The sequence below is a fragment of the Bactrocera neohumeralis genome, chromosome 4 (genome assembly GCF_024586455.1).
Source record: "Bactrocera neohumeralis isolate Rockhampton chromosome 4, APGP_CSIRO_Bneo_wtdbg2-racon-allhic-juicebox.fasta_v2, whole genome shotgun sequence".
In the NCBI taxonomy this organism is placed as follows: Eukaryota; Metazoa; Arthropoda; class Insecta; order Diptera; family Tephritidae; genus Bactrocera; species Bactrocera neohumeralis.
Genome location: NC_065921.1, coordinates 34,910,371 through 34,921,512, shown reverse-complemented (window position 1 = coordinate 34,921,512; position 11,142 = coordinate 34,910,371). Strand labels below are relative to the sequence as shown.

At 37.8% G+C, this 11,142-nt stretch overlaps 1 protein-coding gene across 1 annotated transcript in view; it reads left to right on the top strand.

Moving 5' to 3' along the window:
• Nucleotides 1-11,142, top strand: part of LOC126755597 (titin) — a 98,544-nt gene that overhangs the window by 42,903 nt on the left and 44,499 nt on the right. Inside the window, 1 exon segment of the mRNA XM_050468289.1 lies at nucleotides 31-7,077. Coding sequence (XP_050324246.1) covers nucleotides 31-7,077 — 7,047 coding nt within the window.

Genomic DNA, 11,142 nt, shown 5'->3' with positions numbered 1-11,142 from the left:
TGCAAGCTGAAGTGCTGCAACAAGAGGTACCTCCTAAGGAGCCTAAAGCGACTGAAACCCAAGAATTTGTCAAGCCAGAAGCAGAAATGGAAGCTAAGGCTCCTGAACCAGCAGTTTCTGAAGAACCTATACCAACAGTTTTGCAGGCTGACGTTCCTCTACAAGAGGTATCTTCTAAGGAACCAGAGACGTCCAAACTGACTGAATCCTCAGAATCTGTTACACCGGAAGTAGAAGTGAAAGCTACGGCTCTTATACCAGTAGTTTGTGAAGAACCTCAACCTGAAGTCATCCAAGCTGAAGTGCTGCAACAAGAGGTACCTCCTAAGGAGCCTAAAGCGACTGAAACACAAGAATTTGTCAAGCAAGAAGCAGAAATGGAAGCTAAGGCTCCTGAACCAGTAGTTTCTGAAGAACCTATACCAACAGTTTTGCAGGCTGACGTTCCTCTACAAGAGGTATCTTCTAAGGAACCAGAGACGTCCAAACTGACTGAATCCTCAGAATCTGTTACACCGGAAGTAGAAGTGGAAGCTACGGCTCCTATACCAGTAGTTTATGAAGAACCTCAACCTAAAGTTATGCAAGCAGAAGTGCAAGCTAATGCCTCTGTACCAGTAACTTCTGAAAAACCTACAACTACAGTTATGCAAACGGAAGAGCCTCAGCTAGAGATATCTTCTAAGGGACCCGAAGCTATTGAATTGACTGATACAGTAAAACTTTTTAAACCAGAAGCTGAAGTGAAATCTGAGACTCCTGAAGAACCTTCACTTACAGTTATGGAAGCTGAAATGCCTAAACAAGAAGCTAGTCTTAAGGAGTCTAAGGGGACGAAAAGGATTGAAACCCCTGAATCCGTTAACCAAGAATCATCTGCTATGGAGCCTGAGCCGACTGAACTGACTGAGGCAGTAAAATCTGTTAAACCAGAAGCAGAAATGGAAGCTAAGGCTCCTTTATCAGTAATTTCTGAAAAACCTTCACCTCAACAAGATGATTCTTTTAAAGAGCCTAAGGCTACTGAAATGACTGAAACTTCAGAATCCGTCAAGCCAGAAGCAGAGGTAGCTAAAGCACCTATACCAATAGTTTCTGAAGAACCTACACCTACAGCTAAGTCAGCTGAAGTTGTGTCTTCTAAGGCACCTGAAGCGACCGAAATTACTGAATCTTCAGAAGTAGCAGGAAAATCTGATTTCGAAAACCTAACGGAAACTGCATCTACATTCTTTGATGAAATTGTGAAAAAACCAGTCGACGATAAGACTGTTGATGAAAAGCCCATTAAAGATGGTACTGAAACTATAGTTAATAAAGATTTAATTCAACAAGTAATGGTTGAACAGAAAGTTTCAGTACTTGAAGAACCCCTTAATCCTAATTTGTCAGGCTATTGTGCGAATATTGTTGAAAATGTTTACATAATTCGTCAGCTGTTTCAAGAAGAGACACATTCCGTTTTCCTCAAAAAAATACCACTGATCGATAAAGATTTAGAAACTATTACAACAATTTCCGAAGCAGTTAAGAAGATAAATAATATGGAGAAGTCATCTGAGAAAATGGTAACACTTCAGAAAGTTTTAATGAATCTTTTCATTACATTTGATGATTTACAACAACATAAAATTGGTGAGATAAAAAGTAAAATGGAAGAAGTTAAAACCTTGGCACTTAGTGAATATGAAAAGATCGAGAAGAGCACTGGTGTACTGGACTCTGAGAATGTGTTAATTAGTATTTCTAGTTTAATAAACTTACTTTTAAATGTTTGCCAAGGCATAGTAAAGGAGGAGAACAAAAAGCATAAAATTGGAGATGTAATTGAAACTAAAATTGCTGAAGAAGTACCTCATGAAAAACTAGAGGAAGCAAAACTAGATCTTGAGAAAGCAGTTTTAAAAGAACTTGACAGTAAAGACCAGATTTTGCAAGAAAGCATAGCAAATAAAAAGGAAGATAGTAATGAAATTATTCTTGAAACAAAACCAGCACCAGATGCTGAAGAAATCACTGCTATCAGCAATAAAGATCCCCTTAAGAAAAGCAAAGTTGAAGTGCCTGAGGTACAGGAAGTACAGATGGAAATTGTTGACCAAGAGGAACTTTCAGAGGAACTGAGTAAAAACTTAGAGAAATATTTCGAAAATATTGTCAGCAATGTTGATAATGTTTCATTTATAATTGCTACACCACAACTGCAGGAATCTTTCAGCAAAATAGTCCCACTTATACCCACATTGCGCACGTTTGTTTTGGTTGCAGAGTGTTTGAAATCCGTACAGTCCCTTGAAAAATCAGCAGAGAGAATTGTTACCCTTCAAAAGTCTTTAATGGACACCTTCGTTACATTTGACGATCTTCACGAAATAGCAACAAAAGATTTGAAGCCAAAGCTGGAGGCAGTGAAAACGACCGCCTTGCAATTATACGATAATATTGAAAATGCAACAAAATATGTTGAATCTGAAGGGGCGTTAAAACATTTAAATAAATTGTCTAATAATATCCTAGAAGTAGCCAAGGCACTGGAGACAGCGCTTCAACAAAATAAAGAAAAGTTGACAGAAAATATTCTGGAGGCAGTACGTGGTACTGAAATACAGATCGATCGAGTAGAATCCACAGAGGCAACGATTGATAAAAATATTGCAATAGATGAACAACCTGAAACGAAGCTGTCAATGGAAGCAAAAATAACAGAGAGGAAGCCTGAAGAGGAAGCAGAAAAAGAAGCGGATGTGACTTTGGGAATTGAACCGAAAGACAATAAAAATACTACTGAATTACTACTCAAGCACGCAACAGAGTCCGACATGGACAAGTCGTTGCCTACAGTAGTTGTGTCCCAAAAAGAACCGGATGATGAGAAGCCACAAGAAAAGCAGGCCGAAGATGATGATCTTTCTAAAAATTATAGTTTAGAAAATAAACTAATTGAGGTAAAGAAGAAAAAAACTGAGGAAAAGTCAGAAGCAAAATTGGAAGAAAAGTCAATAATAGAAGTTTCCACGAATAAACCTCAAAATATAAAGCTGGAAGAAAAAATTGCGGTCGAGGAAGGTGATAAGAAACCTTTTGTCGACGACGAGAAGAAAATTGTATATTCCAAACTGGAAGAACTTTTTAAGAATATTACCCGAAACGTTAAGAGTTTAGAAGAACAAACTGAAGTGGCAACTCATCCGTTACTTAGCAGGGGACTGACATCTCTCAAACCCAACCTTGGAAACTTTGTTAACGTTTCACAAACGATTAAAAGTATTGAGCATGTTGAGAAATCTTCAAAGGATATAGTAGCTTTACAAAATGTTTTAATGAATATTTTTGTAACATTTGATGATTTACATGACTTAAAAGTCAAGGATATAAAATGTAAAATCGAAGGTGTTAAAGTGAATGCCTTAGCTGTATATGATTTCATAGAAAATAGTCAAAATCACATAAATTCTGAAGACATTTTGCAAAATATATCGGATTTGGTTACGAAAATATTGAACACGTGCTCTGAGCTTCGCAAAGAAACAGAAGAAGAAAGTATAGAAAGATCTGAAGTTTCCACTAAGGAAGGTTTGATAATTAAAGGAGAGCAAAAATCAGCAGCAGAAATAGAACCCGATATAATAGCTGAACACAAAATCAAAGAAGAGTCAACAAAGGCTTCGAAGACCGAAACCGAAGTCCCGGTAAACCCGGATTTGCTGCAATACTTTAACCAGATTGTCGAATATGTCGAGAGTACATCTATCAAAGCCAATAGTATAGACGACTATCATTTCCGATCGAAGATGTCATCATCAAACTCAACTCTTGAAAGCATTGTTTCATGTGCGGAATACATAAAGAAAACGAACACTGTTTCAAAATCGAAGGAGAAAGTTGTTACTCTCCAAAAGAATCTAATGGACATTTTCATTCTTTGTGATGACCTACAGACCGTTAAAGATATGACACTGAATAAAGATTTTGAAAAGATTAAGGATTTAGCATTAAACGAGCACAACGTAATTGATAAGTGTGTAGATGTGATTAATTCCCAAAAAATTTTGAAAGATACTGTTCAACTTTGTCAAGAGATCCACAGTGTTTGTGAAAAAATTGCTCAATATGTGAATGCTTCGAGTGTTTTAAAAGAAGAAACAGAAAGTGATGAAAACAAAAAAATGGGTGAAGAAACTTTGAAAGGTGCAAACAAGGATATTGATTCAGTCCAAGAAATGACCGACAAGAATGAAGAAAAATCAAAAGAAGAGAAAACAGAGGCTATCGTGGACTGTACAAAGATAAAGCCTTTCGAAAAATCAACTGAAAAGCTGCCTGAAGAGATATTGAAGAAAGAAGAGGAATCAAATATTAAAAAGAAAACGAAGAGTGCGAAAAAAGACAAAATATCTGAAGAAATGAAAGAGAAGGAGAAGTCTTCCCATGAAACTCAACAAAGTGGAGATAAACCGAAAAAGGAAAGTGAACGGGAGATCACAGACGAAGAGATGAGGGATGTGAAAGAGTCGCCCGAAAAACTCATGGTTGAAGAAAAGAAGAAGATAGACGAGAAGTCCAACGTTATGGTCAAAAAACCAGACTCCGTAGAAATACCCCAGAAGAAGGCTTCTGAAGAAGCTAAAGAATTAGAAGAAATACAGTCAAAAGATGTCAAGAAACTAGAACCTTCAGATACATCTATTGATACATTTTCTGAAAAAGTTAAAAAAATAGAAGAAAAGCCAGTTGAAGGAAAGAAAAAAAGAGATGATAAAAATTCTGGAAATCTCGATGTGACTAACGATAAGTTAGAAACTACGGTAAGACCTACCGAGAAGCCTTTTGATCAAATTAAACAGGTAGAAGAAAAACCAAAAGACGAAGAGTCGAAGAAGGAAGTTGTGGATGAAGAGAAAAAAGATGACTCGAGAGCATATCAAGAACTCAAAGTTGACGAATGCATTGCAGAACCTATTGAAGGAGTTAAAGATGTCGAAGAAAAGATTAAAAAGGAAAAGAAAACGAAGAAAATAGACAAACAGAAAAATAATGACGAAAAAGATGTCGGTGAACTTGAAGTTGTTGATGCAAAGCTTGAGCCTACGGAAGAACTTGAGCAAACTACTAAGAAAATTAAAGAAACAGAACAAAAATCAAAAAAAGAAAGGACGAAGAAGAGCGTGGACGAACACCATAAGAATGATGACAAACAAACAATGGATCTCAAGATTGCCGAAAAAGAACTGGAGCCCGGAAAAAAACCGGTTGAAAAGAATTCTGAGGAATTAAAACAACTAGATGAGAAACTAATGGCGGAAAATAACAAAGGAGAAGAGCAAATTTCTGCAGAGCTCCAGGTTAAAGAGAAAAAGTCACAGCCTGAGGAAACACCTATAGAGAAGCCTCTGGCGGAAATTAAGCCTTTAGAAGAAAAACCAAAAGACAAAGAGAGGAAAGATATTGATGCTGACGAAGAAAAGAAAGATAACGATAAACAAAAAGAACCTACAGAAAAGCCTTCTTCAAATCTTGCTGAAGAACTTAGTCAGGTAAAAGATGAAGAGAATAATGCTAAAGCCAAACAAAATGAAAAAAGTGTAAAGGAAGATGCCGATGAAGTAAAAGATATCAAACAAAAATCTAAGGACCCCAAAACTGTTGACAAAAGACAAGAGTCTGAAGAAACTAAAAAGGGAGAAGAAAAGCAAAAAACAAAGAGGATCAAAAGCGTTGGGGAAGAAAAGAAATTTGACGATAACAAATCGGAAGATCTGAAAGTTGATAGTGAAAAAGCAGTACTTGCCGAACCAATTGAGGTGTCTAGTAGTGACCGTCAAGAAATTGAAGAAAAAACAAAGGACATAAATAAAAAAGATAAAAATGAATTGACGGGGGAGGAAGTGCTAAAATCCGAACAACTCAAAGTTGTTGACGGCAAATCAGAGTCTGAAGAAAAAAACGCTGAGAAGGATAATAAACAGACAGATGAAAAACCCAAGAAACAAAGGAGAAAGAAAAGTTCGGACGATGAAAAGAAAGATCACGACAAAAAGTCTAAGGAACTCCAGGTCCTTCAGAAAGGAGTTGACGATAAAAAGTATGAAGAAGTCAAAGTGGATACTGAAAATTCAGTACCTGTTGAAGAAAAAGACGAGAAAAAACAAGATACTGTTGAAGTGACGGCGAAGGGAGAGAAGAAGTCGGATGTACCAGGGATTATTGATAACAAATCAGACGAAAAACCAAAGAAACAAAAGAGAAAGAAGAGTCCAGATGATGAAAAGAAAGATAACGATAAAAATTCTAAAGAACTCAAGGTTCTTGCTAAAGTATCAGAACCTTCTAAAGAGTCTGCTGATAAACTTTCTGAAGAAATTAAAAATATAGAAGAACAATCAGAGAAAGAAAAGGCGAACAACAATAAAGATTTCAAGCTAGTTGATGAAAACAAAGACCACATTAAAACACCAATTACGAAGTCTTCCGAGGAAATTAATCAGAAAATCAACAAACCGAAAATAGTAAACGAAAAGAGTGATGAAGTTAAAAAATCTGAAGAAAAATTGGTTGCAAAAACACACCCGGAGTCTGTCGAGAAGACCTTAGATGTAACAGATATGGCAATATCCTCAGCAACAGATAAACGTCTCAGAAAGGAAGTGGCTGATGCCGACATGAAACAGGTTGATCAATCAAAAACGCGAGTAGATAACTCCCGCAATGCGGAATATAAGGATAAACGGGAATCTCGTAGCGCTAGACGTGCGCCAAATGTTGACCTAAAACTGACCAATAGAAACTCACCAGTGGGAAGCGATATTAAGCTTACATGCAGTGTCTCCGGTGCTGAACTGAAAATCGACTGGTATAGGGATAAAACATTCATAGAGAACGACAACAAATATCACAAAACCTTCAACGATGGGCTGTCTTGTTTGGAAATCAAAGCCGTTGACGCCGGCGATGCGGGCGTTTACCGATGCGTGGCCACCAATCGCAATGGAGAAGTGGAAACAAGCTGCCTTGTGACTGTTTACGATGTACCGACAACTAAATTTGGCACCACGCCAATATTTACGCGTAACATAAGAGGTATGCAAATTGTTTTTCATTTCTGAAATTCTTCTTGGCTCTTTTTTATTTACTTTGATTTCTTCTCTAAATTTAAACTAAAATTCATTGATTTGTCTAGGAGCTTTGCTTTCTTAATTTTTCGGGTTTTGTTTTATTTTTTTTTTAATTAGTTAATTATGCCGTTATTTTCTTAGTGATGTTGCTCGTTATAGGTACCCAAAGACTTTATTGACTCGCGATTTAATCCGAATGGGCTTAACGTTATTTAGCCGCATCGAATTTTGTGTGTTTCGGTGGTTGATGTATGTGTGTAATTTTATTTTCAAAAATATTTTCCAGGTGCATGGTTTATGAATTATTAGTTAAGCTTATTCTTGTGATATAATATTAACACATTGCATTTAATATATTTAACAAATAGCATGGGCTTACATATTTACACACATATATGTAGTATATTATTTAGTTGAAGAAGTATGGCTGCTGTCAAACGCTCCTTCTAAAATCTACAAGAAGGTTCTATAGGAACCAACGTCAAAAGTGACGAGGAGTGTAGCACCGGCCGATATTTAGGTGAAATCACTTATCTGAGAATCTATTCTACCATATTCTGCCAAATTATGATACGGATATAATCCTAAAATTCCTATATTTCAGTGTGAAAAAGAGCGAAATCGGGCTACAACGACGGCTACTTCCCATATAACAAATTATTAAATTTCATTTGATTATTTCACAGTAGTATACAAATCAATCAAAATTTATTAAGTGTTTTTGAAGTATACCACCTATGGCCAAAAATTGCCTAAATCAAACCAAAACTGTTCAGCCGCTAGGTAACCAATTTGTGGACTTCAGTATCTATAGTTGACTTTTCAGAGAAAATCCACTCACGATTATAGTATATCTGTGTATCAAAAATTGGTTAATAGGGTGAATACTTCCCTGAGCCTCATATACCTAATATAAAGATTATCGGGCATACATCGCCCACTCCGTGAATTCCTCGGACTTCGATTCGCGGTTACACCTGAACTTAGCCGTTGCTTACTTGTTTAATATGTAGTTTAGCCAACACCTGAAGGTCCTTGTAAGTTGCGAGAGTATAAAATGTTCGGCGACACCCGAAATTAGAAATTTTATTAATTAAAAAATGTTTTGTGACTTATTTAATATTTGCCGCTGGATGAGGGAATTCCCATATTAAATTTTGCTTTGAAAATGTGGTATTAATAAATTTGAAATGTGGTAACAAGTAAAGGTGCCTGCATTACTTGCTTTGGTTTAAAAACTATTTGAACAACGAATATTAACAAATGTATTAATATCCCTGAATTGGAGGTGCTCTGTAAACCGCGAGTCTGACGAAAATTGTGTGCGCTACACAATTTCGTTGCAGTCGATCGATTTGACTAGAGTGCACAAGAAATCAGGTCTTTGCGTTGCCTGATGTGGTTTCTTATTGGCTAATGCATTTAGTTGGCTGCTTCTGTATCTAACAATTTGAAAAATTAACTAATTCGGGAATGCTTACGATGCTGATAAAATATGTCAGTTTTATCCATGGACTCTCGTAATGCATTGCTTAGCTTCAAGAGAATGGCTTTGTCTTTAAAACTTTCTATGGTTCGTTCTGATGAAAATAATATGTGTATCGGTTGAATAACTGAATTGCACTTTATTGGGGAACTGCTGGACCTTGGGTACCAGGTAAATGAACTGATTGTAAGTATTTATTTGTTGTCTCGTGATTATTTGTGTGACTGAAATAAAATTATATACATATTATATTTAAACAGTGACTATTGCTAACCATTCGAAATAATAGTCACATGGTAGAATAAATTTGAAAATGATCGGGAAGTAACGACTTCACGTGGCATGATTCAATGCCGCAACAATACCGCTGCTGCTTGCTATCGCTGCCATGTCGTTGTGATTTGTTCGTTTGGCTTCTTTTTTTTTAACCGCATAATCAAATCAATTGATTTGAATTTCGAATTTTAGTGCCAGTGTAATCGCCGAGGAGACTCGTATAGTGTCTTAGAAATTGTCGCAACAGCAAAAGATAAGTTTTGTTTTCTTGTCTGTTTTCGCAAGTCAACCGCAGGCAGAAAATAACTCACTTAAAATAGCGCACCATAGTTAAAACACTTCCCTCGCAGCAATTTTTTCGACCGCTCACCTCACAGCCTTCTTGCATCTTTAGTGGCCGTTTACATAATTACAATTGAATAAAATCAAATGAAAAATAAAAATAAATAACGCGTGAATCTATAACAATTGGGTAAATTTAGATTATTGGCAGTTGTTGCAGTCCATTCGTAAATTCTTCGCCGACGGATCGATCGATTTTTCGTGGCCAATATTTGAATGCTGCAGTTGGTTGGTGCTTTCCTTCGAAATCGACCTATTCACTATCGGTGCTGCGCATACAATTCTCGTCTTTAATCGTCGTTTAACGTGTTTTGTCGTCGTTGAATTTCGACAAAGTCGAAAATCTTTTCAAATTTGTTCGGCGCTTTTAATTTAGTTATAGTTAAAATTTCTATTCGAACGGATTCGAACGCTCTCTCCCAATCGATCCGCTACGTTGGAAAATTACCGAAAATAATATATGTATATAATTTTTGAGCTTTATTAACCGTTAACTAGTTCGAAAAGTTAAAAACTTGTTCATAAATCGAAATATTTTGTTTGTTTGTTCAACAAACGTCGACACGCTAATTTATTTATAACCGTTTGTTTGATCCTTGATCGATAAAAAAAAGTTCTCGAAACGATGGGAGAGACAGAAGGTGAAGTCGGTGCAGCCGATACGCGAGCCTCTGAGGAGCCCGAGTCGACTCCCGTGCAGGATACGTTAGCGGTTCCGGTACAGAAACGTAGGAAAGTGAAATCGCCTACTCCCGGTACGCTGCGCGGTCGCAGTGCTACCCCGATACGCGGCAGGAGTCAGACCCCATTCTCTTTGTACTTAAACCGTCGCAGTGCTACACCTTCGACATGGCGCAGCATTACTCCTTTCTTAAAACGCGAGGAAAGAGAAAAAACTCCTTTCGAGCTTGGCAGAGACATTAAGACTCAAATAACTTGCAATAAAGCTGTTTTCGACCGAGCATTAATTATGGATATTACAGAGAGCGAGGAAGTTCAAAAACCTGTGCGTTACATAACGACCGATATGTCTGTCATTGATCGTGCTGCCGTAATGGATGTATCGAATGTTGAGGTTATATACTTGATCGAGGAATATGAGGAGGTAGAAGAGGAGGAGGAAATCATTGAAGAGGTGAAGCCCAAAAAGAAAGGCAAAGGTAAAAAGGCTCGCACACCACGCAAAAGCGTCGAAAAGGATGGCTCAGGATCTGGTGTTACGTCAGATACTGAAGGTGAGCCTGGTGACAGAGCTAGTACCGATCGCGAAGAGAGCATTGAGCCAGATGATTTGGACGAGCCAGTAAAAAAGACGAAAAAGAAGGCTGCACCCAAGAAGAAGGAAAAGAAGGAGAAATCACCCAGCCCAAAATTGACCTTGAAATTAGAAATGGGCGGTGGTCAAAAGGCAAGCAAAAAGATGTTCGAGGAGCAGCAAAAGCAACAGGAAGCAAAAGATCTTGCGCCAAAGCCACCACCAAAAAAGAGCAAACTCGTTTTGCAAATGGAAGAGCAGGCCAGACAAGCAGCTAAAGCAGCAGAGGAAGAAGCAGCTAAAGCAGCTGCCAAGCCTAAGGGCGAGACCTTTGCGGAGCGACAAGCACGTCTGAAGAAAGAGAAGGAAGAACAGGAGCGCATTGAAGAAGAGTTACGAGCTGCACTACGCGCTCAAAAAGAGGCTGAACAGGGTGATGAAGATGAAACGGAGGAGCAAGACGAAGAGGGTGACGAAGAAGAAGAGGATGCTGGTGACGAATCCTTCGCCGGTACAGAGTCATATGGAGGCGACTACGCCGATGAAGGTGGTAGCGAGTTTCGTGATGAAGAAGAGGAAGCTGAAGATGCGGATGTGGTACCCGAACTTCCGAAATCTAAGAAGCGACGTGGCAGCAATTCATCCGAAGAGTTTACTCGACCTAATCCTTA